The sequence below is a fragment of the Agelaius tricolor genome, unplaced genomic scaffold (assembly GCF_023055355.1).
Source record: "Agelaius tricolor isolate 1412-34295 unplaced genomic scaffold, bAgeTri1.0.p SCAF_23, whole genome shotgun sequence".
Lineage (NCBI taxonomy): Eukaryota > Metazoa > Chordata > Aves > Passeriformes > Icteridae > Agelaius > Agelaius tricolor.
The window spans coordinates 11491375-11517943 of NW_027269283.1; the positions used below are offsets into that span (position 1 = coordinate 11491375).

Here is a 26569-nt window from a genome sequence, read left to right on the forward strand (position 1 = left end):
ACACAGAGGCAGAGGAGGAGCAAAGAGGATTCAGCCTCAGAAATGTTCTGCATAGAGGGAGCTTTTCAAGAGAAAATTAAATTTTAGTATTTAAATAAGAATCTCCCACATTCTACATCTCGAGTCTGTAATTGCACCTGATTCAGGTGGAACTCAACAAATTCATCACTGCCAAGTCCCCAAGCCCCAGCCTCTCATATTTGACCATTCCTCCTTTGTTATACAGAAAACAAATACAATTCCTTCTTTATGTATCAAAGAGCTTTTTAAAAGGCAATCTTTATTTAAATACAGACAAAACCTGTACCCTCACCAGCCCTTGACAATTCCTCAGTGTAATGGAAGTTAATCCAGCAGCAAGAACCACCTCACATTTCAAAACCCTCACAAAGGCAAGTGCTGAGCTCTGACCAAAGGAGCCTCCCAGCTGTGATGCCCAAGAGCTCTGCACGAGGAGGCCTCAAAAGAACAAGTTTAAGGCTCTGCTCAAGCCGATCTCTGGGAGAATAAGTAGTGAATTTTCCAACTTAGAGAAGTTTTAAGCACAGTTTCTCAACAATGGGTGCTGGGTTTGTGACTAATTTAAAAAGAATGTAGTTGAAGTGCTGTGTAAGACATAGATGAAGATTTCTCAGTCAATGAAAACAGTGACATTTCTGAGGTACACATACAAAAATTCAGATGCACAGGTTTCTTTCTTTGAGAGGATATTAAAGGTCTCTAAGGCAAAATTATTTTCACTTGCAGCAGCACTGTCACATTTTAATTGCAATGTGGATAATTCCTTAAAACTATTAGGAATTCATTTTGAGGTCCCACTTGTTAAGATAAATTCAGAAGAGGATGAGATGAAGTCTGACTTTAACATGAGAACTAGAAGACCATTTCTTGAATTCATCTAAACAATTTAAAATCCTGTTTGAATTCTTATGGCACAACTCAGAACTGTAGGCCTACTCGGCCAAGAAACAAAAACCACAAAGAATTCACCAAAACCCCAGACTGAAAGATACAAACCAGAGCTTTACAAATAATGAATTGTGGCTGAAGGCAGCTTAAGGCTTTGTTGAAGTTTCTACACCAAGTTCTGCTGCTCTTTGTGTGATCTCTTCTCTGCCAGAGTTCAGAGGGATTGCACAGACACAACACAGAGCAGAACTGGCTCCTTCTGAGCAGGACACAGTCCCATTATCTTGTGTGTGATTCACAGGCAGGGGAACAAGCTTAGCCCTTCCTGCCAGGACCATTTTCTTCTCCACCCCCTCCCTTCAGTACAATTAGAGATGACTTACAAAAATTAAACCGCGCACACTAATAAAAAAAATTAGCGTGGGGTGAAAAGTCTCAATATTTGCTATTTTCCTGCCACATCCGACAGAATCCCCGCCTGCAGAGCGCCCTCAGTCCGTGGTGGATCTCCTGTACCAGAACCTGGCTCGGTAGTCGTCGCTGCAGGTCATGAAGCCGGGGTTGGTGGGGGAGTGCACGATGCAGCGCACGATGCTGTTGTGGCCCAGGGACAGCAGGTTCCGGCGCTCGGCCGTGCGCGAGTCCCAGCAGCACAGGCTGATGGTTCTCTCGTCGGGCAGCAGCACGTAATCCTCCGTGTGGTTGAACACAGCCTGAGTCCTGTGCACCTGGCGCCCGCTCAGACCAGCACCTGAACGCAACAGCACAACGGGGGCGTTACAAGTGTTCATGCCTACGTGTCACAGACAGGGTTTATGACAAATCCTTTATCCATTTAGAAAAATCCTTTATCCTTTATTCATTCGGAAACAAAGTGTAAACAATGGTTATCTGCTGCTGTGGAATGCAACAGGTGCATCTTTGATTGGTCTCATGTGGTTGTTTTTAATTAATGGCCAATCACAGTCCAGCTGTCTCAGAGACTCTGAGAGCCACAAGATTTTATCATCATTCCTTTCTATTCCTTGCTAGCTTTCTGATGAAATTCTTTCTTCTGTTCTATTAGTATAGTTTTAATATATCATTGTCTTTTAATATATCATAAAATAATAAATCAGTCTTCTGAAACATGGAGTCAAGATTCTCATCTCTTCCCTCATCCTGGAACCCCTGCAAACACCACCACATCTATGAGTCATTTTCCCTAAGCATCAATTTTCTATCAATTTTCTCTGCTGTTCTACCACTTCCACAAGCAACAGGTGGTGCATTAACAAATATTCTTTTGTAGTTTTATCACAGGACCAGAAAGATTTGAGTCCATCCCCACCTTGTCACTTGAGCACTGAGTGCCACCTCCAGATGTTCCTTGGATGCCTCCAAACCTCCCTGGGCAGCCCCTGACCACCCTTTCCATGGGGAAATTCCTCCTGCTGTCCATGAATACACGCTAAAATTCCTTAGGGAACAGAAGGAATACCTACTCCAACTGTCCCATGTCCAATCCTTTACCTAAGACTACTTCTGCCTGATATTTTTGCATGAGGCTTTCAGCTGTGACCAAGGAGAGGAGAGCCCACAGAGTCTGATGATCCTTGAGGACTTTTCAGCGTGTTTCTCACACAGCACATGCAGTGTGAGCTGCCTTGGCCGTACCCTCAGATCAAGCGTGTTTCCCACAGACCCTCCCTGGGATCCTGCAGGGTTTCCCGGGAAGGTGCTGCTCCCTGCTGGCTGCTCCCAGCAGAGCTGGACTGCAAACAGGGACCTGCAAACCCCAACACACACCATTTCCAGCATCTTTTGTGCTCCTATTGCTTAAGCACATCAGTGCTTGACCCCAAAGCCTCTCACACAGCTGTTGCCACATGCAAAGCTTCCACAGCCTTCATTATTCCCTAAATCCTGCTGAGATCCAAGCATAGCACTGTCAGAGTACCTTGCACACAACTGCATCCTTGGGAAAAAAATACACAGAAATGGGATCAAACCAGCTGCAGGTACACTTCAGAGCATTACCATGGCTATAGAGCCACAGAGTTAATGGTTAAATCGAGTGCCCTGAAATAGCTTCAGTGTTTCTTCTTACTTTTCCCCAGTTCAGTGATAACTTCCCTCCAGAACAATGGAGTGAGTAATGATGTCAGAAAATTCTCCAAAATCTACTCAGACTAAAATATGTTTACACTGACACACAGAAGCTTCAAGCTTCTCTTCTGCAATTGGTCTAATGGAAATATTTTTTAAAATCCTGGGCAATTTATCCTCAAAGCAGCAGTTTCTCCATTGCCTTTAGGAATTATTATTTTCTGACAGCATTTCCAGCCCTACCACAGCTCAGCACCTGGAAAAGAAGGTGTCTGGAACGTCACCTGCTACATACCTGTGTATTTCACCAGCGTCCGACCAGTGGATATCTCCCAGAGCTTAGCCACAGAGTCTTTCCCACTGGACAAAATATACTTGGAATTTTTGGAAAAAATAGCAGAACAGACTTCAGCTCCATCGTGTGCCTTCTCAAAGGTGGTGATGCAGCGGTTGGAGACCCCATCCCAGAGTTTGATGCAGCCATCCTTGCTGCCTGTCACGTACATGTTGGCGCTGGCGTTGTAGTTGACGGAGCAGATGGCGTCCGTGTGCTGGTCCTGGGGGTTGCAGGACACGAAGCACTGGAAGGTGTTGATGTCGTACAGACGAAGGGTTGGGTGCTGGGTCCCCACCAGGATGAAATCCCCAGAAGGGTGGAAAGAAATGGAGCGTAACATCTCTGCTTCCTGTTGGGTTAAAAACACACAGCGGGGTGAGGAAGGAAAAAAGCTCAGCTGGAAGGGTCGGTGCTGGTGGTGGTGAAGTGCTAAAAACTTACTGGAGTTATCAGCACAAAATGGAAAACACTTCCTGTAGGATGGAAATGACAGGCTGCCCCTGGCTGCAGTGTAGTTTTTGTCCTAGAGCAGCCTGCAGTGCCCCCTTATTTTAGGATATCACACCCCCCAAACCCACCACCTAATCCCAAATGTTCCTCCAAATCAAAGATAACAGAACTGACTTCCAAGCTAATTCAGATTAGAATTGGTCTAATGAATAAAAAGCTGACAGGTCCTAGACTTAAATACAAGTGTCCATGATGCACAGAATTGTGACACTGTGTAAGGCCTTAATTCTGTGTAAGGTCTCTGTAAGGTCTGCAATGCTGAGCCTGCAGCCCCTGATCACCTGAGGCACAGCTGAGCCCACACCACCTCGGCACTCAGACACCTGAGCTTTGCCTGCTCTGAGCAGTATCTCACCTGGATGTACTTGAAGGCTCTTTTGGCAGAAGGTTTTGAATAATCAAACAATTTAAGTGTGTAGTCCCTTGAGCCAGAAGCCAGGATCTGTTCTGTTGGGTGGAAAGCCAAACACGTCACCTCATCCACGTGATCGTACAGAGTCCGGATCACCGGGTGGTTCTCCATGTTCTGCTGCGCTGTCTCATTCATCATGACCTACAAACAACATTCAACATGTTGCTGCTCTTGGAAAATAAAGCAGGTTTTTGACAGGAAAAGTAGGTTTTAGGCTTGCCAGAGTGGCTGAACAGCAGCTCCTCTCTGACACGACAGGCACACAATCTGCTCCCTTGGTTATCTCAAGGCCCTTTATAGGCCAACAATTAAGATCCCTGTGTCTTTATGAAGGTCAAAACAACTTGGCTCAAGGACAAACTACTTCAGTAGCAGAGAACTGGTGCAAGAAAACATCCCCTTCATAAACAGCCCAAAGCAAAACACTGACTGCTGGGAAGAATCAAGAGAAGCTGCACCAAAACTTCAGCTCTCTGCTGAGAATTTGGTGTGTGTGCTCTGTGCAAAAAAATCCCACTTTTCATTGCCCCCTGATAACTGCCTTGGAGAAAGATAAAGCAAATCAATGTGTGAAACAGTTCTGAAATATCCAGTGAAAACACAGGTGGCCAGGGGGGCTGCAAGGCCACGAGTGGGTTTTACATGAACCGTGCTCAGACATTACAGCCACCATCAGCACCCAGCAGAAGCTCAGTTCTCTCCCTGCTGCCAGTGTCCTTGCCCTGGTTCCTCTTCCTTCAAAGGGACTTTATGAGCAGCTGCTGGAGTAGGGAATATGTTGAGACAGGTATTTAGTCCAACCCACTGAGGCAGCCACAAGGCACAGATATGAAATGGAGAGAATTCCCAGAGTGGTTACAAACCATTATCCCAATAGGCATGGCATGGACAGGATTTCAATTGATTACAATCCATTATCCCAATGGGCATAGCATGGATGGGATTCCAATTCGTTATCCCAATGGGCATAGCATGGACAGGATTCCCAGAGCGATGAGAAACCATTATCCCAATGGGCATGGCATGGACAGGATTTCAATTGATTACAATTCATTATCTCAATGGACATGGCACAGACAACAATTCCCAGCATGGTATACAACCCCTCACCTCGATGGGCAGGGCACAGACACAATTCCCAGCGTGGTACAACCCCTCACCTCGATGGCCATGGCACAGACACAATTCCCAGCGTGGTACAACCCCTCACCTCGATGGGCATGGCACAGACACAATTCCCAGTGTGGTTACAACCCCTTTTCTCAATGGGCATGGCACAGACACAATTCCCAGTGTGGTACAACCCCTCACCTCGATGGGCATGGCACGGACACAATTCCCAGCGTGGTTACAACCCCTCACCTCGATGGGCATGGCACAGACACAATTCCCAGTGTGGTACAACCCCTCACCTCAATGGGCATGGCACAGACACAGTTCCCAGTGTGGTACAACCCCTCACCTCGATGGGCATGGCACAGACACAATTCCCAGCGTGGTACAACCCCTCACCTCAATGGGCATGGCACAGACACAGTTCCCAGTGTGGTACAACCCCTCACCTCGATGGGCATGGCACAGACACAGTTCCCAGTGTGGTACAACCCCTCACCTGGATGGGCATGGCACAGACACAATTCCCAGCGTGGTTACAACCCCTCACCTCGATGGGCATGGCGCTCTTGGCCAGCATCCTCTCGGTGTCCAGGATTTTGATGGAGGCATCGGCCGAGCCCGTGGCTATCAGCTGCCCGTCCCTGCTGTAGGTGGCCACGCGGCAGGGTCCCTTGTGGGATGTCACGTAGCAGGTCTCGTACTCGGAGGCCTCAGGGGACATGGTCTGCACGTCAGCATCGAACTCCAGGTCGATGCCGGTGCCCGGCGCCACGGTGTCCGAGCGGCCGATGGCGTACTGCACAGCACTGTCATCATTCTCCATGCCTGGGGACAGCAGGGTGGCACTCAGCACTGCCAGCCTGCCCCCCAGAGCCTGCCACGCTCCAGGGAACGCCTGGGAAAGGCAGCCCTGCAGGGAGAGCTGAGCTGGCAGAGCAGGTTGGGTCCCATGGCTCTGGGGAGGAGTGAGGGACAGCTGGGCTGGAGCAGGCACAGCTCCTCAGGAGCTTGGGGACTGGGAAGGGCTGATCAATGCTCTGACAATCAGTCACTGATCATGCACAGGCCTCTGGTCAGCTTTTCACAGGGGAGCAACAAGCCCCAACACTGTTACATGAGTTTTAAAGTATAAAACCCAAAGCATTTACTGATTCTTTTCCTATTTTATTGCTCTGAAGGCACACTATCCCAGCACTGCAAGGGAAAAAGCTTCCTGGTCTCCAAGCCCACTTCCCAGACTTTTATTTCTAAGATACAGCTACAGACCAGAGAGTTCAGCACTGGCAGTGGCAACAGGGCAGACACAAGAGTTTTCAGCCCAGTGGTGATCTTTTTGCTGCTTTCATCTGCTCATTTCAAGTCTAGAATTTGCATTTCAAACAGACACAAAGCTTCACAGATTTATACCCTCAGAACTCAGCTAGTTCAGGCAGGGGAACCAGTTGAGTTACATATGGTGTCATGGTCAGAGCTCTTCCAGGACTTGGCCAGCTTGTTCCAAGAGCAGCTCAGGGGTTTCCCTGTTCTCCCCACACTGTGGCACTTCCAGAGGGAAGCACAGGGAGAGAACAGCTGACAGCCCTGCTGACACCCCAGAGTCTGCAGCTGTTCCCTGGGGACTGATCTATAAAAGCCAGCAAAGATTGCCAATGGAAGGACTCTCCAACACTGTCAGGAACAACCAGATTGGCATTATTTCTTTCTGAAGTCAGCAGAGCTGTGAGGGTGAGATTTTCCCTCAGATCTGGGGGCTCAGTGATTCCATTCACTGGGGTGTTTTGAGAAGACACCCAGAATCCTGAGTGTCCTTAGAGGAGTCCAAACAGATCTGGGCACCACTCAGGGATCTGGTTTGTTAGTAATGAAACAGGAATGCCCTTCAAAACCCTACAGAGACAAAGGCTGTACCCAGATGTACAAGTGCTGTGCTATTACCAGACACCACCTTTGCATCAAAGGTGTCTTTGCAGTGACACCAACCTCTTAATGCACTGGGGAATTAGAAACTAGACTTTTATGTCAGCTTTTGATTCCAGCTTACCTAACTTAATTAGGTGCAGCAGTTGTTCAGAGGGTGCACACACAGACTGTGGTTTGATCTCATTTATCAAGCCATTGGCAATGTTGATGTATCCATCATAGAGCAGCTGGCTAATTATCAGTTTGTAAAGTTGCTGACGATCTTTCAAACTGACTTTTGTCCTATACATTGTGAGCAGGGACTGCCTTGGGGGGGCCTGGAATGAAGAACAGAAATCACATACAAGAGAGTTGCATGAAACCACCAGAAACTTGGAACAAACCTCAGGGCAGGCACTAAATATTGCTGTGGTTTTGGTGAAAAGCAGAGATGGGGAAAGTGGGGGGAAAGAGCAGGAAAAAAAGGAGAGAAAGAAGAGTAAAAGGTGAGGAAAAGGTGAAGAAAAGGTGGGAGAAAGGGAAGGAAGAGACGGGAGAAAGGGAAGAAAAAGGGAGGAGGAGGAGGAAGAGGCAGGAGAAAAGGGAGGAAAAGGACAGGAAAAGAAGGGAGAAAGGGGAGGAAGACAGGGGAGAACGGGGAAGAAGAGATAGAAGAGGAAGAAGAGAGGGGAGAAAAGGGAGGAAAACGAGAGGAAAAGGGGGAGGTAAGACGGAGGCAAAGACGGGGGAAAGGGAAGGAAAAGGGGAGGAAAAACCTGTTGCGTTTGTTTTCTGTGTCAACGCAAACCTGAGCCACACAGCGAGGCGGGCCGTGCCGAGCGGAGCAGAGCCGGCAGCGTGTGCCAGCGGAGCCAGCGGTGCTGCCGGCGGGCCCGGGCTCCGATGGATGGATGCACGGGGCGCGCAGGACGGCACGGCACAGCACAGCACGGCACCGGCCCCGCCGCCCGCCCCGCGCCCTCCCCGCCCTCCCGCTGGCGCGGTGGGGCCGCAGCCCCGCGCGGGCGGTGCCGGAGCCGCGGGCGGGCGGCCCCGGCGGTGCCGGTACGTACCGAGCCTTCCTTCTGCCGCCCGCGCTCTGCCCCTAAGATGGCGGCGGGAGCGCGGAGCGCATCGAGCGGCGGCGGCGGCAGCGGCGGGGGCGGCCGGGCCCGCAGGACGCTCCTCCGCGAAGGCTGCTGCATCGAGCGCCCGCACATCGATGGGAGGCGGCTCTTGGGGGGGGCGACACAACGGGGCGGCGTCACGTGAGCGCCACACCCCCCGCGTCACGTGCGGGAGGCGGGAGCCCCCAGGATGGGGGGGGGAGATCGCGGGGATCCCGATCCCGTTTTGGGGACCCGCATCCCCGACCCCGCTTTGAGGGTCCCGATCCCCGACTCCGCTCCGGGGGTCCCGATCCCCGACCCCCCTTTGTAGACCCCGACCCCTATTCCACCCCCCCCGCGCTGGGAATCGCGGGGTTCTTCTGGCCGTTCCCCCCCTCCGGGGATCCTGGGAGTCCCTCTCGCCATTTCGCCCCTTCCGGGGGTCCCTTCTCTCCATTCCGGCCCCTCCGGGGGTCCCGCTCCCCATTCTCCCCTCCAGGGATCCCGGGGGTCGCTCTCCCCATTCCTCCCCTTCCGGGGATCCCGGGGGTCCATCCCCGTTCCCCTTCCGGGGGCAGCGGGGCGCTGGCGGAGGCCGCAGACCGCGCTCGGGGCGGGATCGCGGGCGGGGGAGCGGCGCTGGCCCGGCCCCCAGCGGGCGCGGGGGGAGCCCGGGGCTTCTTTTGTGTCGCAGCCGCAAAGCTCCGGAGCGCCGCTTCCGCCAGACCCCGGATCCCAAACACGGCGACGTGAACGGGCTGGGAATGAAGCGGCTGGGGCTGCTGCCCGGCCCGGCCCCGTCCCCAGCGCAAACCGTCCCCTCCCCGAGTGCTACTCACGTCAGCCTCGAGAAAGGGCAGCCGGAGCGGGCGCGGGTCGAGCAGCGGGGCTGCCATGCTCCCCATGCCCCGGGGCAGCTGTCGTCTATCACACGCTGCAGCGACACGGCGACCCGACATCTTCTTTTTACCTATCCTGAACCACTTGTAAACACCAACACACACAACCAGGCTCTCCTTCGCTCTTGTTTTCAGCACCGCGGAGACACTGAAAAGTTCCCTTGGATCGCAGTTCTTCGCAAGCCCCGAGCGCCGGCTGGAGTTTCCTCGCTCCGCGGCGCCTCGCAGGGACCCGCGGGCTCCGGGCTAGCAGCGCCTCACGCCGCGCTCGCTGCGCTGCTCGCGGGCCGCGTTCGCTGACCGGCCGCGCTCCCGCTGTCCCGGCGTCTCCTCGGGAGCCGCGCGGCTCTGGGCGCTGCCGGGGGCTGCGGCGCGAAGGGTCCGGGCCGGGCGGTGCCTTGGCACTTGGCGCTCGCCCCGCAGCGCTGGCGGCACGTGGCACTGCCCGGGGCCGCTCGGCCGGGACGCACCGGGAGGCTCCGGCCCTGCTCGGCCCGTCCGGGGGGGCACCCACACAATGGCCCCGCTCGCGCTCGGCCCCACGCGCGGTGGCAGCAGCACCGCTCCCCGGCCTGGCCCGGGGGTGGACGGGGGTGTCTCGGGGGGAGTCTGGCGGGAGTGGGACTGACCTGGCGGCGCTCCCGGGCGCGGAGCGGAGCGGAGGCGGCGGCGGCCACAGGTGGGAGCGCGGCGCGTTACGCGATTTGCGTAGCGGAAGCGGCGGCTCGGCCGGCGGGAAGTGCGCGGGCGGCGCGCGCCGGGGGGCGCGGCGCTACGCAAAGTGCGTAACGCGCCGCGCGGCGACAACGCCGGCGGAGGGGCGGGCGTGGCGCGTGCGCCCCTCGCGGCGCGGCGGAGCGCGCCCGGCAGCCAATGGGCGGGCGGGCCGCCCGCGGGAGGACCCAATCAGCGTGCGCGGGCCGCGGGAGCGCGGCCAATGGCGGGCGGCGGGGGTTTAAAGGGGTATTTAAGGCGCGGCGGTTTGAATTCAAACAGCTCCGGCGGCCCTGAGGCGGATGCGGCTTCCCGGGGAGCGTGGGGCGGGTAGGGGGCATCGATACCGGACCGCTATCGATAACGAGTGCTAATCGATAAGGGACACCAGATCCCCTCTGCTCCGCTCACCAAGCTCCTCTCGCCCTCAGTCAGAGCCGCACAAGCCTCTCCCGCTCTGGCGCTATGGACAGGAACGTGAAGGAGAACCACGCCGCGTACCCAGGCCGCGCTGCCAAGGTAAGGTGTGAAATACTCGGTTTATGCTCCTCTTCCTGAGCAGTTTTCTCTGCTGCATTCTTGGTCTCGATGCCTGGGAGTTTGCGATTAAAATTCTGGTCTGTTCAAGGAGTGGTCTTTAGTTTTTACCTTTTGGGTTTGTTTCTCCCCATCGCATGTTAACTACAGGTTTCAAACTAGTAATTTATCTTTCAGTAGAAAAAACAGCCCAAAGCTGATTTTAAAAAAATTACTGTTACTATTAGTATATTATTAAATGGGGAAATCCTCTTTATATTATAAGTATTTAAGAGCCCTTAAAGAGAGAGCAAGTGTGTATAATCAAATTACTTTAGATACAAATTTTAAAAGCAAGCACTGAGCAAATGTTGCTATTGATACACATGTGCAGCAGTGCTCAAGATCACCCTGATTATTGTATTTTTCCAATTAGAAATACAGGCTCTGTCTCCCTCTTTTATATAAAACTAAATAGTCCTGGTAAGTTTTTGGAACAAAAAAGCAAAATGAGCAAAATTTCCTTTTAATTAACTACTCAGCACATGATTTTTAGTGTTTCTGTTAAAGTGCTTTTGTGTGGCTTTGCCATCCTGAGAGGGGCCGTGAAGGTTCTGCGGTGCTGCTGCACAATTAACCCGTTCTCCTTTCTCTCTGAAGGTCGCCAATCCCATCGGGGATGCCCCCAAGCGTGTCCCTGTGGCGCAGCACTCAGCCCAGAGCCGCTCACTCACCAGTGGAGCTCCAGCCCGAGTTCTGTGTCCTGCAAACTTCGCCCAGAGAGTCCCCGTGCAGCCCCAAAAACCTGTACAGCCAACCCAAAAACCGCCCAGCAACCAAACAGCGCAGCAGCTCCGGCCCAAACCGCCCCAGCAGGCCACTGTGAGACCTCAGGCTGCGAGCAAGAGCAGTGAAAAACCTCCCCAGGCTGCAGCACCTGGTAATTGTGAGGGTGATTTCCCTGTGATTTCCTAGCTGTGACACTCAGGATGCTCCTAAAGCTGCTGCTGATCGAGGGATGGCCCTGGAGGGAAGTTCTCAGTTGTGCCCCCAAACAGAAGAGCAGCACATGGATCACCTCGGGTGTTGCTGCACCATCCTTGTGAATTTATCTCTAAATTAACCAATTAGAGACAATTTAAAAATGTGGTGTTAAAAACTTGAAGATGCTCAGTAGCCGGCTGGGAGTTAAAGTAATTTGCATTCAGACCTCACAGATTTTCCAAGATTCATGCACAAGGATGCTTTTGTTTGGGGAGGGGGAAAGAATTCATGGGTTTTTATGCTCAGAAAGCCTTTAAAGTTGTATTTTGCTAGCACTGTTTGTTTCCGAGCAGTCAGCTGTGCTAGGTTGCTTAAAATGTCATGGAATGGATTCTAAAAGCTGCTCCAGATGATGCTCAGGGCTTAGATTTGTTCCTATTTGTGTGTTCAGTGAGTCTGGTTCATCAATTGATTTCCTTCTCTGTACACAGCACAGAACCCTGAAGCAGAAAGCACCTCGAAACAGAAAATTGAGGAGACCAAGAAGAAAAGTGAAGAGACTAAGAAGTAAGTTCTATACCTAAACTGTAGATAACTGAGCCCTGCTGGAGCTCCTTTGGCTGTGGAGCCTGGTGACCCCCACACTTTGCAGACAACACAAGGAAAGCAGCCTTTGACCTGGTAATTGCCAGGAGCAAGGACTTGCTGTAATCTAAAGAAAACTTTGGGCTAAATGCAGAGTAGCTCTTCCCAGGGGAGAGAGAGCACTGATAGCTGCTGCCCCAGTCACGAGATGTGCTCCTGAAAACAAAGCCTCCTTCATCTGGGCAGGAGGCTGGAGTCTAATTTGGGATGAACCTGGATTTGTTTATGACAACTTTAGGTTGTTTTGCCATGCCCTGGTGATGTGTCTGGGTTAAGAGTATCCAAGGAGCCCAGCTTGGTAAACAGTCTTCATTTTGTAGTAGGGTGGTTGGTGTAGTGTCTGCAGAAGCTTCAGGAGGGAAGAAAATAGCTTTCAGAACTTCCTTTTGAAAAATCTCAATGCTTTTATTCTCTTGGTGTTTTCTTAAAGACTAAAATCTAGTTTAGAGTACTAAACATCTATTGAACAAGAATGTTATCAACTGTAAATCTGAGTCAAAGCCAACACAACTCCAGCTTTTGACTTTCCTTTTGCAGAAGGCAGTGGTCTCTTGATGATTTTGAAATTGGTCGTCCTCTGGGGAAAGGAAAATTTGGGAATGTGTACCTGGCACGTGAAAAACAGAGCAAATTCATTCTTGCACTGAAAGTGCTCTTTAAAACACAGCTTGAGGAGGCTGGTGTAGAGCATCAACTGCGAAGAGAAGTGGAAATACAGTCTCACCTTAGGTAAAGCTTAGTGGTATTTTACTCTGCTTTGTTTGCATGCAAATAAATGAAGTAGTCTTGATTATGATGAGGTTTCTGCTTTCTAAGATTTCTTTGTGTGTTATGAACTGAAGGAACACAGATGAGCTGAAATTCCCATGCTTGCCTTGAAAGTGGGGGGGAGGATGGGGAAATTAAAGGTTTTGGAGAAACACCAGGTTCAGAAGAACACTGAAATCTCTTTGCAGGCACCCCAACATTCTCAGATTATATGGCTACTTCCATGATGTGACAAGAGTCTACCTGATCCTGGAGCATGCACCTCGTGGGGAGGTCTACAGGGAGCTTCAGAGGCTCACCAAGTTTGATGAGCAAAGAACTGCTACTGTAGGTTGTTCCAGCTTCCTCTCCATTCCTCTGGTGTCTGGGATCTCTGCAGGACAGAGCCAGCCCTTCAGATCAAACTTTGGGGGGAACTGAGACTCCTTACTGCTAGTTGGCATCTGGGCAGGGAATGATTGGGAAGACTTAGGGCTGTGCAGGAATTTATGTTCAGAATTGTTTAATATTGCAAGGCACAGCCTCTATTACCAGGCTTCGAGGGTTAAGGAATAATTGCTTTAACTTAAAATGATAATTATGGCTCAAAAAGGCTGTGCTGCAGCCAGATAAACTCAGGTGACAGTATCTTAAAGATTGTGGCTTAAAGGTTGTTCTCTCTGTGCCCAGTACATCACAGAACTGGCAGATGCCCTCTCGTACTGTCACTCCAAGCGTGTGATCCACAGAGACATCAAGCCAGAGAACTTGCTGCTGGGATCAAATGGAGAGTTAAAAATTGCTGACTTTGGGTGGTCTGTGCATGCTCCATCTTCTAGGTGAGAACTCAGTCTCTTGAGCACTGAAATCCTTCTGTAGTGTCAGTTTTTGTCACACAGTTGTGGAAGGGAGGTACATGGGAGCTTCTTGAAATACTGGGGGAAATGCTGCTATAACAAAAGTGCTAACAGGCAACTGGTGTGACAGAGGAGGGTTGCTGTCCTGGTTTTTAGTTCAAACCTTGCTGACCCTCAAAGGAACCTTGGTGTAGGGTTACATGGTCCCTGAGATGACAAACCTGCTCTTGGACTCAAACATTATTCTGGCAATTTGGTTATTTCTGAGAGAGTGAGAAATGGCACCTGAGAAGGGAGGAACAGGTTTGTTCTAGCACGTGGGGTGAAAGGAGCTAGGACTGACTGACTGCAGAGACTGAGATACTTTCAGGAGTAGAAAATGCCCTGCTGGCTTTTCTTTCCCAGCTGTTCTGGGTGTTGCTGAGGTACAGATGACTGCCAGCATTAGTTCTTGAATCTGGCTCTTGAAATATATAATCTAATTATCTTAATCAATAATTAACTTGGACTTTTTCTTCAGGAGAACAACTCTTTGTGGGACACTCGACTACCTACCTCCTGAAATGATTGAGGGAAGAACACATGATGAAAAGGTGGATATTTGGAGCCTGGGAGTTCTGTGCTATGAGTTCCTTGTAGGGAAACCACCTTTTGAAACAAAAACCTATCAAGAAACCTATAGAGCTATTTCAAGGGTAAGTGCCAGTGCTTATGCAGGTTAGCTGGGCCATGCTTTTAGTTCTAGAAAGGTTTCAGCAAACTTAAGTTTGAAGCATAATGAAAACAAACACAAGAATACACAAATGCTTTCACAAGCAGTGAGAAGCTTGTTCAGGGTTATAATGAAATTATTTTACCAATAGGCAGAAGGTGCACAGCCTGCAAGGCTGGCACAGCTTTTAAGGGGCAACTTTGGTTCTATCATGTGGTTATTGCTAAGACCTTTTGCATCATTGTAAATGTCCTTTTTTCCTTAGGTGGAATTCAAGTTTCCTCCATTTGTAACAGAAGGTGCGAGGGATTTAATTTCCAAGCTCCTGAAGCACAACCCCTTCCATCGCCTGCCCCTGAAGGATGTGCTGCTCCACCCCTGGATCACAGCAAACTCCACCAAGATTCCCACCAGCAGGAAGAGTGATGGTGCTGCCCCCTCCAAAACATAGCCTGAGGAGGGAGGGTGACTCGTGGGACGGACAAGAGGAGCCCTGTACTGTGACTACTGTCATGCTTACAATAGGAAAAGCAGGTCTTGGAATCTAGTGGCAATTGGGATGCAAATCCTTGGGTTGGCTGGTGTCTTAAACTCGAATTGCAGCATAAAATTATTTGACTTCCCTCTGGAGCTTGTGGAATATTTAATGTACTTGAAATCAGTTCCATGTGGGCCAGTTTGCTGGTGTAAGTATGAAGCTGTTGGAGGCTCTTGTGCTGAAAATGGTTCCTTGTTCCACCACAAGGAAGTTGTTGTTCTGGCCTATGGAACAGTGCAATATCCTGGAGATGCCTGCTCCTCCCTCCCTGGGCTGCTCAGGGTGTCCTACCTGTGGTGTAACCTGAAACTGAGCGAGGTGTGAATGCCTTTTTCAAGTGTTCCAAAAATGATGTGGCAATTGGTTTTGTCTCTAGTTTTAAATGTGAGCACTCAATTTGTAAAATAAAGACTTGTTATACTGCACCCAGCAGCAGGGTGAGCTTCCTTGTGGCACTGCTTGGCTCAGCACCAGCACAGCTGAACTGCTGCTCCCAGAGGTGAATTCCCAAAGTGTAATTCCCACCTCTGTCTGAAGGGAAGCTCAAAGTGCTGGTACCACAGAGTCATTCACCATCCCACAGTCCCAATTTAGGAGTGCAAGGTGAGTACCAAATGTGTTGCTGCTTCACCTGCTTGGTTTATTGAGAGCTTGGCCTGCTCTTGCCTTTTTCCAGTGAGTTTATTCAAAGATCTCCCATCTGATAACATTTCCCAGCCCTTTCTCTCAGAAGTACTTTCAGATTATGTTGGGTAACAGCAAATAGCAAGACCAGATGTTTATAAGACACTCCTTAAAATGGACCAAGGGTCAGGCCCTTTGCCACCAAAATCAATGCCAACTCTTTTCCAGGAAAACACTTAAAGCAAACTAAGAGAAAGCAATTTATTGTCTTTTCAGAATAAGATTTTGCTATTTTACAAACAGTTTTAAAAAATGATCCTTCTACAAGCAAGGAGTCCAGAATTCAAAATATATTCTCAAATTAATTTAAAATATACTTTGCAAAAATCTTCATCTAAACAAACTGCCAGTAGTTTATACAACCACATAAGTAATCAGAATTCTGGCCACAATTTATATGAAGCTGTTTCTTTACAGCAAGAAAACTCTAGTGCTGGGTCCCTTCTACTGACTTTTAAATGATTTTATGATTTTAAATGATCCCATATGATTTTGAAAAAAAACTTTGAATATTCCTTCTTTATCACATTTAAGACAAAACATCCTCAGAAATTATTCTACCTAAAGTAAACAAGGCTGCCTCAGAGTTATTTTGAAATTCTATCCTTGGTCCACATGAAACCTGGGCATTTCTGTGGCAGGGAAGGAGTTAAGGTGCAATTTCGTGTTCTAGCTGAGGGGAGGCAAGAGACTGCTCATAACAAGAAGTTATTTGCTCCTCCTTTGTTCCCTCAGCCAGCTCTTATCAAAACTCCACCCTTTCTTCCTCTCTATTCACTAAATTTTAGCAAAACTAGAAAGCTATTTCAGAGTATTTTCCTGCTATTTTACTTAAATCAGAGTTTTGTATAATCAGATCTGTCAGAGCCACCTTGGGGTAAGTGCAAGCACAAAGGGAACTCAAAAGAGCAGCCAGCAGGTCCCAAACAGCCCCAGCCCTTGCTCAGGCTCACAGCAGCACAGGCCTGAGCCCCAAAGCCAGGCCTAGCCCAGTGTGACACTCATTTATCTGCAGCTTGAGTGGAAGGTGAATATCCACCCCTGTAACTACACTCTAACATCACAGTGTGCCCATAAGGAAAGGCAGAGCCCCCTCATTGCTACATTCACCAGTCTCAGCCCAAAGCACAGGAATTCTTCCTGGAAGCTGGGAATTGGAATGTTTCCACTTCTGGTGCAGATGATTTGAGTTTCACCCACGGGAGCAGAAAGCAGCTGGGCTGAGTTTAAAGATTTAAAAAAAGTGTTTCCAGTACAAAGCCAGATCTCAAACTATTAAAAAGCCCCAGCTCCTCTCTGCCTTGATGCTGTTTGGAGTATGCTCACATAGGTAATTCTGGTTACACTGATTCCAGTAGGCTCAGGAGTTCTTCTGAGTCCATAGACATTTAAAAACAAAGGGACTTTAGTAAGGCTGGCTCCCAGCCAGTACATTTTCAAACAATAAAATCTTGGACTATGGAAGCAATACACATAGTTTCAGAACAGTGCTTCACCTATTGTGACTAAACCAATTATGGCTGCAATAATTTATCATATGGGTACTCTTACTGAAGTCAGGTCAGTGCCTGTGTTGTACTGCAAGAAGGGCTATAATAAAAGCCTCTTCTAACAAAAGAAACACCCACCTGCCACTTTAGATTCCAGTACATACCCTTATCAAGAGAGCTACCCATGTAGTGAGATTTTGTTTATTCTGCTGGAAAGAGACTCTCACAGTTTCTCAGCTGCACAGCAATAAATGAAAGCTATGACTGTTTTTAACAGGAAAAAAAGGCTCAAAAGCTGGCTTATAAAGATCCAGAACTGTGCTCACTGCAAGCACAAGCATTTATATTCCCACTTGAAACGCAAACCAGATCCCATTTGAACAGGTTTGTCCTAAGAATAAGCGGCGAAAGGGACAGGAGACAAGGACAGCACTTTTCACAGTGACATTTACCTGAAGGAACAAGCGAGAAACGCAAGATGAGATCGACCTGAACCCAGACAAGTCTCTGAAAGAAACGTTTGCCCTGAAGAGCTGGGCAGCTGCACTGGAGAGCAGGGGCAGGAGGCTCAGGGGCTGGAGGCTCAGGGGCTGGAGGCAGGCGGTTTGAAGAATCCGGCCTTGCGGCAGTAGCGCACCACGAAGGGCACGGACACCACGGTGATGCTGATGCGCACGGGGGCGAAGAGCTTGTGCACAGCGTAGGCCAGCACGAAGGTGCTGGTGCCAGCTGCCATCCGCGACTGCAGAGAGGCCTCGCTGAAACCCAGCTTCAGCAGCACTGCGCTCATGTCCACACCACTGCAGAGAGAGAGGGGAGAGGCTGCTTTAGGTTAGGGTTGAAAATACAAATACAAACTGCTGGGGGGGTGCTCACAAAGGTTCACGTGTCACGGCTCTACTCAGCCTTTAGAGATGGAGTTTCTCTGCAGTGATTCTTAAAGAGTTACTGTGAAGTAACTTAAGTGAAGTTTGCAGAGAGGAGATGCTGCTTTAGGTTAGCATTGAAAATACAAACTGCTGGGGGTTTGCTCACAAAGGTTCATCTGTCACCTTCCTACTCGGCCTTTAGAGATGGAGTTTCCCTGCAAAGTGATTCTAAAAGAGTTACTGTGAAGTTTCTCTTAGTGATTCTTAAAGAGTTACTGTGAAGTTTCTCTGCAAAGTGATTCTTAAAGAGTTACTGTGAATCAGATTACACTTAGCTGAAATTATGAAAGAAGTGTCTTGCACACAGAGTGATTTGGGAAGACAAACTCACTTCTGCTCCTCCTCATCAGCACAGCAGATGAGCAGAGCCCATGAGCACCACGCTCATGTCCATGCCACTGAGAGAGAGGAGATGCTGCTTTAGGTGAGCATTAAAAACACAAAAACTGCTGGGGGTTTGCTCACAAAGGTTCATGTGTCACAGCTCTACTCAGCCTTCAGAGATGAAGTTAATCTGCAAAGTGATTCTTAAGGAGTTACTGTGAATTTGTGTTGGGAGTTTCACCTTTCCAAATTTATATTAAACTATATTCTGTGTCTTGGGGAAATTTATCACCTAAGCACAAACCAAATGAGGTGTCTGCTGTTAGGCTTAGTGTTACAAAATGACAAATAATCTAAAACCTAGCAAGTGAAGGAAGTGTTGAGGAGCTCAAATGGGCATTATCCACCAAATTCATTAATACAGACATAGCAGATTTCATCAGGGATTCAACCATACCTGAAGGGAAAAAAATGTTGTCACCCTGTGCCACAATGTAGTAAACAGGAGAAATGAGGCATTCACCTATTCCCACTGGAGTCAGGAATAAGCAGCAGGGAATGTTTGGGGTAATAACATGTTCCCCTGTCTCCTGAGCTGGAATACCTTGTGTAACATGCATTCCAACAAAGCCACACACAATTCCCCACCTGACCCCTGTATTTTCACTCTAATCCTCTTCTAGTGGCTGTTATTTTCTGCAGTTCAACTGCACAAACTGTGTTCAACACCCAGAAAAATACCTTTATCTCTAAGCCCCAGAGCACTTTTGCATGGCTCTATCTCTCCAGACCAAGCAAGAACAAAAGATATCTGCAGAACAAATATATTTTCTGCCTGGTCAGTTATGGTGGTGCTGTGCCTGCTGTTTTCCCTGCTGATGAACCTGTGCAAAATGTCCATGTACAATTCTCTTGTCTCATGCCTGATGGGAGATCAGGTCCATTTAAGGACCCATCCATACTCAAAATTCAGGAGGGAAGGTCCAACAGGCATAAAGTGCCTGTCTCCTGTCAGAAATAAGCACAATGGTAAATGTATTTTACTTTTACCACTACCTAGAGATGACAGACAGCTGTACAAACCTCACCTTGACACAGCCAGGTAGAAGATTCCCAGAGATACTAAGGAAATTCCAACATGGAAGGAAACCCCTACAGCACCATATTCTTTAAAAACTTGTTTCAGCTGCTGGGATTTGTTGAGTTTCTTGTTTTCAGCACTGTGATCAGTGGCTGCATTTTTGAGGGGTTCAGCTGCATCCTGAAAAGAAAACAATTAGAAGTATTTGTTAGTATGAAGCACAAGATCATATTACAGTTAGCTGAAATTACAAAAGAAGTGTCTTGCACACAGAGTGATTTGGGAAGACAGAAACTCACTTCTGCTCCTCCACATCAGCACAGCAGATGCTGTGGCAGAGCCCAGCCAAGCTCCCTTCTCCCACCTACTCCTGTCAAAGAAATGCACTGATCTTGGTGTAAATTCTTACACAATTCATAATTAAAACCAGATTATTTGATCCCAGTGTGTGCCAAGGCACACCCACACAGCTGCTGGAGCCATGAGACTGGGGTGTGAGAGCTATTGGCTTCCACCCACTGCCCAGCTTTACCCAGTGACTCCTGGAGCACAGCTCTTTGTTCCAGGGGCACTGGAAGCCCACCTGGTACCCCTTAAAAACAGCTCCCTGATGGAAGCGATCCAAAGTTTAAGTTCCTTTAAATCACCCTTCATGGACGAGCTGATCAAAGGAAGAACTGCAAGTGTTGACAGCAACAAGCAACTGTGTTGCTACGGTGTAGACAACAACTGCAGGGACATGCCAGGGCTGGTGTGAGAGCCCAACTGCACTGAAAATCTTTGTCACAGCAGAAGTCATTGACAGATTTTTATCTGGGTACCTTTCAAGTGCAGAACTTCGTACTAAACCATATCCCAAAGCAATCTGAAAAGAAATCAAAGGAGGGCAGCTGTGGTGGCAGCCCTTGGAAACTCCTCATGCTTGCCAGAGAAGAAATACTGACAGGAAGAAAACATTTCCACGAAATCCTCAGGATTTGTCTCTAATTAGTCAGCATTTGTCAGGAAACATTGGAGGAGCCCTTTCTTTCCAGCTGAGCTCAGAAGCAGTTGTGACAATGTGGCAGCCACCACGGGACAGGTAGAGCCACCAGGTGCCTGCCACCACTGTCCCACTGTGGTTTCAAGGCATACAAATTCGAAGAAAAATATTCTTGATTAATTATTGCACTTGCTAAGATTGCAAATTAGCATACAAGACAGTCTTACAACCCTCAAGGCAAGCACACCACCCACCCAGACCCTAACCCCACATTTGCTTGCTGTTTTTCTCTTTTGTAATTATTTTTGTTGCTTTGTATTTCATTTTGACAGGAAGTCATACAAATACAGAAACAGGAAACTGTGTAGCTTAGCTTATCCTGATTCTTGTCGTTTTAAAACTTTACATTTTTCCTTTTGTGGCTCATGAGCTCTGGGTCTTAGGGATGGATCATAAGGACTGAAAAATTGCTTGTTCTGATCTTTCAAGTCCATTCCAATTCACCTGTATTCTCAGGCTCCCACACCAGGAATGGTATTGAAGCAAAACATAAAAAAGAACCATTTCAAGAGATATTATTTGGAGTACCCAGAGCAGTCACGGAGGGAATAATGTCCAGCTTAGCAAGTAAAGCTGCTGCCTATTTCCATGTCACTCTGCGACAATATTTCAGCTAAAAAGCCGATTTTATTCGCATCATTCAGGAGATTTAAAGCATGAAAACACATCTAAAACACCCCGTGATCCTTCACAACGAGGCAGCAGAAACCACGCTGCAAATTGCGCTGCAGACATTAAAGCTCACACTGCCAACGTGCCCACCAGCAGGTGCGAACCAGCTCCCACAGAAACACGACAAACACGATTTATTGATCCCATGGGGGCTGGGAGAGGGGATAGAGGTGAAAAACACTGAAACACACCCCTAAAAAGCTGAGGAGCAGGGGGAGATCGGGGCGCTCAGCGCCGCTGGGCAGGCGGCCCCTCAGCCCTCACGTACCTTGGCGCGGGCGCGGCGCGGGCCCGGCCCCGGCGGCAGCGCGGCCCAGGCGGGGCAGGGGGAGCGGGGCAGGCGGAGCGGGGCCAGCAGCGGCGACAGCCGGCATAGGCGGTACATGGCGGCACCGCCGGCACACGGCAGCGGCCCGGCCCCCCGAGCGGCATGACGGGCCGGGCACACGCCCCGACCGCCTCCTTAAAGCCGCAGCGTTCGCGTTGGTGAGGCGCCGATGTCTTGTGGCACAGCGGGTGCCACGGTTCCTCTCGGCAAGACCTCCCCGCCAAAGATTTCGCCCTAATATCCAGTCTAATCCTTCTCTCTTTCATTTTGAAGTCTTTTCCCCTCGTCATGTCACTCCAGGCACTTATAAATGGTCACAGAGCTACAGAGTATCCTGAATTGGGCTGGACACACACAGATGATCCAGTCCAGCTCGGAGCTCTGCACAGGACGCCTCAACAATCCCCAATAAACGAGAGGGATTTTTCCTCAGGAACTGCAGTGACAGGGCGAGGGGAAATGGCTTCAAATGTAGAGAGGGGAAATTCACGCCATAACAATCCCAACAATCCCACCTGGGCATCCCTGGCAGCTCTGTCTGAATGTGCAGCCTCGGCCGTGCCCATTCCCTGGGGAGCCTGGCAGTGCCCAGCACCTCGGGGGGAAGAACCTTTCCCAAAATCCAACCTAACCCTCCCTGGCACAGCTCCAGCCGGTCCCTGGGTCCTGTCACAGCGCCTTGCACGTGGCCTTGCTGAATGAACTTCACCAGGTTTTCACTGTCCCATCTCTGAAGCTTGTCCAGGTCCCTCTGGATGCCATCCATTCCTCCATGACCACCCGACACAGCTGGGAGCTGTCACAAGCTTGCCCTCATAGCTGTGGTCACAAGGGTTTCATCCCTGCATTTTTCTGAAATGAAGAAAAAAATGCATTTTTCCGTGCCACTGCAGACACGGCTGCTCATGAAAGGGTGAAGGATGAATATCCCTGAAACTGCCTCCCCAGGTGGAGCCCCAGCAATGAGATCCTGCTCTCTCCCAGCTGCAAAGCCTTTCCTCTTCAGGCACGCTGTGTTTCTGCAGCCATGTGAGCTCACAGGCTTGAGGACAATGGGAGGACTGTGTCGATAAAGAAGAATTTGCCGTTCAGGAGCCTGGAGTGGAGCTGCACAGGCCAGCAGGGCACGGTGCAGCGCTGCTGGGCGGCTGCTGTCGAGTGCAAGGCTCCACAGAACAGATGGGTTTCAGGGAGGATCTCAGGGGAAGAGAGGATGAGAGCTTTGCTTGATTGAAACGATCTGTTCTGTCTCAACAGCACTGCCAGTTCCATGCTTTACACTGCCTGTAGTTCTCGCTTCATAAATCCAGCCCCTCTCTGGATGCTTTGGAGAAGAAGAGTTTCTCAGAACACAATCTCAATGTTTATTACTGCTCCAAAGCAGTTTGCTGTGTGTTTTCTGTGAATGTTTGCACACCAACACCACTGGAGCAGAGAGGTGATAATGGCATGGCAGTGCTCTGAGCAGAGCACACTACAGCTTTGTCCATTTTCTCTGTGAATAATAAAGAAGTCCCAGGAGTTAATTCTGGTCTCAGCAAAGGAGATGTCGGGGCAGCTCTGGGTTCTGCACAGGGACACTGTGTCTGTCTGGGTAATCCATCAGAGCCTCTCTGGGACAGAGAGCACCGAGCTGCTCTCCTGTGACAAATGTGTTGCTGCTGCTGGACAGCCAAAAATCCTGGGCAAGTGCAGAAAAGAGCAGGAGGTCACTTAATGAGGCATGAAAGCATTAGGGCTGGCAGTTGTATATGCACAGCCTGGCTGTCTGCTGCCCCCAAATCTCAGTGGGAGGTTTTGTTTGGAAGCAGGAAGGAACAATATGATAAGCACTCAGTGATATATGCTCAGTAAAAAAGTAGCAAACAGCCAGGCTGGAGACACCTTAATGTGAAGATGGTTTATAAGAAAAGGACATGAGCTTTGTCCTGCTCACTGTAACTAAATCCAAGGGGAGAAGGTACAGCTTTCAGAAACAGCTCAAGGAAAGGCTTCTGCACAGACACACATATTTACAAACACATCTCAAAATGTTTTGGTGTCTGCACTAAATATAAGATAAACTGAAAAGAGGCATGCTGCAAAATGCTAAAAAATTGCACAGATCTCAACAGTGTGTTCTGCAGTTCTGAAACACAAGCATGGGGTGTGGAGATGTGAACCCCAATTCCGGATGGCTCAGGGATATGTTATTTAAAAATAAACCTAAATTACTAACACACTTTATCTACTACATTTGTGCTCTGTCTGAACCCCTGTTCCATCTCTCAGCCTGTCTCTATGTAGTTAAACTCTTATTTTCCATTTGCAATTTTCCTACAGGCAGAGAGTGCTGCTCTGGTTTTGTGTTATTTGTGTTATTGCAGTCACTGTTTATCATCAGTAAAAGGGAAGCTGGGAATTGAGCTGAGAGCTATTGAAGAGGCAGTAGGTAAAATGTCACCAGGAGATGCATTTGAATTCCTGTGAGGCAAAGACTTCTCCATAATGACCATCCTCTATAATTTGTCAGAAAGGTTTGTCATGTTTTTATCAGAATGTGTATAATGTAATAACATTGGGGGTACTCTTTATCAAGGTATCTATTATAGACCTCTTAGATAACAATTTCCCTTCCATAATTTGACTTTCTGAAGTCAAAATCTCCTTTGGTTTGACAGTGCTGTATGAACAGTGCCAAAACTGAAGCGTGCTCTAATGTACAATTTCTGTAAGCAGAAATCCAGGATGCAGAGCTGCTCAGTCTGTGCTTTGCTGAGAGTCCAAGCTAAATACAACCACTGCTGCCTGTGGGACTCTGCAGTGAGCTGCTTTAGGAGTTAAATCCATTTGCAGGGATAAATGTGATCAGTAATTCATTAACAGCTTGGGAGAATGTCTTAGCCAACCTACAAGGATGTTTTAAAGATGAAGAAATCTTAGAAGTCTGCTAAGTTTTCTAAATTGCATGAGAGCAGATTCATTACGTGTTTTTAGAATTATTTAATCTACAAATAATTCAGGGATTGTGAATGTGCTGGCACCAAAATTTAATGCCTTCTAATGGACACGTAGGAAGTGGTTCCTGTATGAGAGTGGGAGGCAATTTCTTCTTCGTGCTGGAAGCTGTGTCATTTAGCATTATTACAGATGTAGTAATGTCATGCATATAAATGTAATGAGATGAGCTGTGAACTGATCATGAACCGCATTTAGAACAGAAGCTAAGGTAAATTTTTTCATATTATAGTAAATTAAGGGCATGGCATGTGAACTAGTTTTAAGTAGCCCTGTTCTTTAGTACATTGGCTTTTTCACATCATGTTCCCAGAGTGTTTGAATCATGAAGACAAGATAATGGGGTAGTTGATAAGTTGAATAAGAATAAAAATGATATCAGGAAAGGAATATCCACATGCAGTTGATAAACATACTTATTAGTGAAGGTCTGGGTCACAGATCCTTGAGTACATACAATCAGCTTTCAGGGACATCTTTCTTCTCGAGCAAAACCAGTAGAAAGTCACTAACTCCTGGTATCTTCTATTCAAATGGGAGAAGACTGCATGTTAGGATTGCTAAATCCAGTGAAATCCAGCCCAGGATTTTCATCTTTGAGAGAACCTCAGGGCAAGAAAAATTTCTTAACGGGACAGCAAAGAATTTACTTGTTTATTTTACCTGGAAATCCTTGAAGAACGGGGCTGTGTGGGCCTGTCCTGGAGATGTGGGAATCCCTGATTGTCCAAGCAAGGGGAATTGTGGGTTCAACTCAAATCTTCCTTAATCAGGCAATTTATGTGATGACTTTGTGGGATCCTCTGCACAGAGGGGAATTTCCCCTACCCAGCAGGTTTTGTTCTTTAACCACTTAGCCTAGGTGGGCAAAAAGAGGTGTAAAGTCAAAACAGAAGAAAACCAAAGTGGCAATATCCATATTGCTCGTGTCAGTGCACACACAGCTGATTCCCTGTGCATGGGTGTGAGGGAGCAGACTGTGCTGCTGAGCAGTGAGGCTCGTTCCCTTTCTGGGGAGGAAGCAGAATTCTTTCAGCATCTTTGTCCCTTTGTCACTGAAGCTGCGGGAAAAAGAAAAACTCTTCAACAATGTTTTTAAAGAATCAAGGCATTACTCTATTTCTACCCAGGATGTATCACAGAAATAATTTCATCTACACACAGCCCGGGTATGCAGAGAAAATCATTCCGTGACACATGGATTTGACTGGATTTTCCACCAATTTTATGCAGTCAAAACCCACAGAGATTGATTGGTTCAATGTTCATTGGTTGCAAGTCACGTAGTTCTCAGTATTTGGTTTCCTCTTGGTTACAGATCGCTTCTGATGCTAATTTGATCCTCATTCTTGTCTCTTCTTTCCCGGACCAGGTGCCTCAGACCACCCCAGGGCTGTTGTTTGGAGCTGATGGTTGGTTAATTGCCGTTGATGGATCTTATCCTTTGAGTGTCTTCTGTGCTACTCTCCTGCGTTGAGACAATGCCCATGGAAAGAAACTCTAAATCCCTTCCCCCGGGGCAAAAGCGAACACAGGCTGGACTTGATGATACCCAAAAGTCTTTTCCAACCTAGTTCATTCTGTGATTCTGTGCAAACTGACTAAAGTTATAAAATAAAAAAAGAAATTAAACTTGGTATATTTTCCAACACCTTGGTTGACACAAGGCAGCAGCATTAATTCTCCTCTCCACAAGATCCTCACCAGTGATCCTCTGATGAGATGTTTTTCCATTTGGCCGGTGTGATGTGCAGCCTTTTGGGTATGTGTGAGTGCAAATCACATCCTGCTGGGTGTGGGATTGATAGCCCAGCAGAGCAGGGAGGTTATTTCCTCACGGAGCAGCTGAACTACAGGAGTGACAGCAGAAGCCTCTTCCTTGGCACCTGCTGTGTGTCACCCTAACGGGGTGGCTCAGCTCCACGTCCCAACAGCTCCTTCTGCCCTGGCTCTGGGACACAGAACTCCCTTCACAGCAGCACTGCAGCTCTCACCTTGCTGAAACAATTCACCTGGGCTACGTGTGAGGA

The 26569-nt window shown here is 48.6% G+C and overlaps 3 protein-coding genes across 4 annotated transcripts; 1 reads left to right on the top strand and 2 right to left on the bottom strand.

The window, feature by feature from the left end:
- Positions 1-243: 243 nt before the first annotated feature.
- On the bottom strand, positions 244-10057 carry CSTF1 (cleavage stimulation factor subunit 1). Of its 2 annotated transcripts, XM_071446987.1 has the most exons (7): positions 9220-10057; positions 8345-8506; positions 7414-7609; positions 5920-6197; positions 4200-4397; positions 3293-3683; positions 244-1660 (listed from the first exon to the last, which is right to left on the bottom strand). In XM_071446987.1, exons 1-7 carry the CDS (start codon positions 9337-9339, stop codon positions 1401-1403), a joined length of 1605 nt encoding a protein of 534 aa, XP_071303088.1. In that variant the 5' UTR covers positions 9340-10057; the 3' UTR covers positions 244-1400. The 2 variants fall into 2 exon arrangements, with proteins under 2 accessions (XP_071303088.1, XP_071303089.1); XM_071446988.1 differs by lacking the exon at positions 8345-8506.
- Positions 10058-10211: 154 nt separating this feature from the next.
- AURKA (aurora kinase A) lies at positions 10212-15417 on the top strand. Its single transcript, XM_071446989.1, has 8 exons — positions 10212-10512; positions 11170-11449; positions 11985-12060; positions 12676-12867; positions 13095-13233; positions 13576-13724; positions 14263-14437; positions 14720-15417. Exons 1-8 carry the CDS (start codon positions 10459-10461, stop codon positions 14903-14905), a joined length of 1251 nt encoding a protein of 416 aa, XP_071303090.1. The 5' UTR covers positions 10212-10458; the 3' UTR covers positions 14906-15417.
- A 446-nt stretch (positions 15418-15863) lies between these two features.
- FAM210B (family with sequence similarity 210 member B) lies at positions 15864-21647 on the bottom strand. The gene is made up of 3 exons (XM_071446991.1): positions 21483-21647; positions 19508-19680; positions 15864-17966 (listed from the first exon to the last, which is right to left on the bottom strand). The coding sequence occupies exons 1-3, from the start codon at positions 21597-21599 to the stop codon at positions 17750-17752; spliced, it is 507 nt and encodes a 168-aa protein (XP_071303092.1). The 5' UTR covers positions 21600-21647; the 3' UTR covers positions 15864-17749.
- Between the last annotated feature and the right edge of the window lie 4922 nt (positions 21648-26569).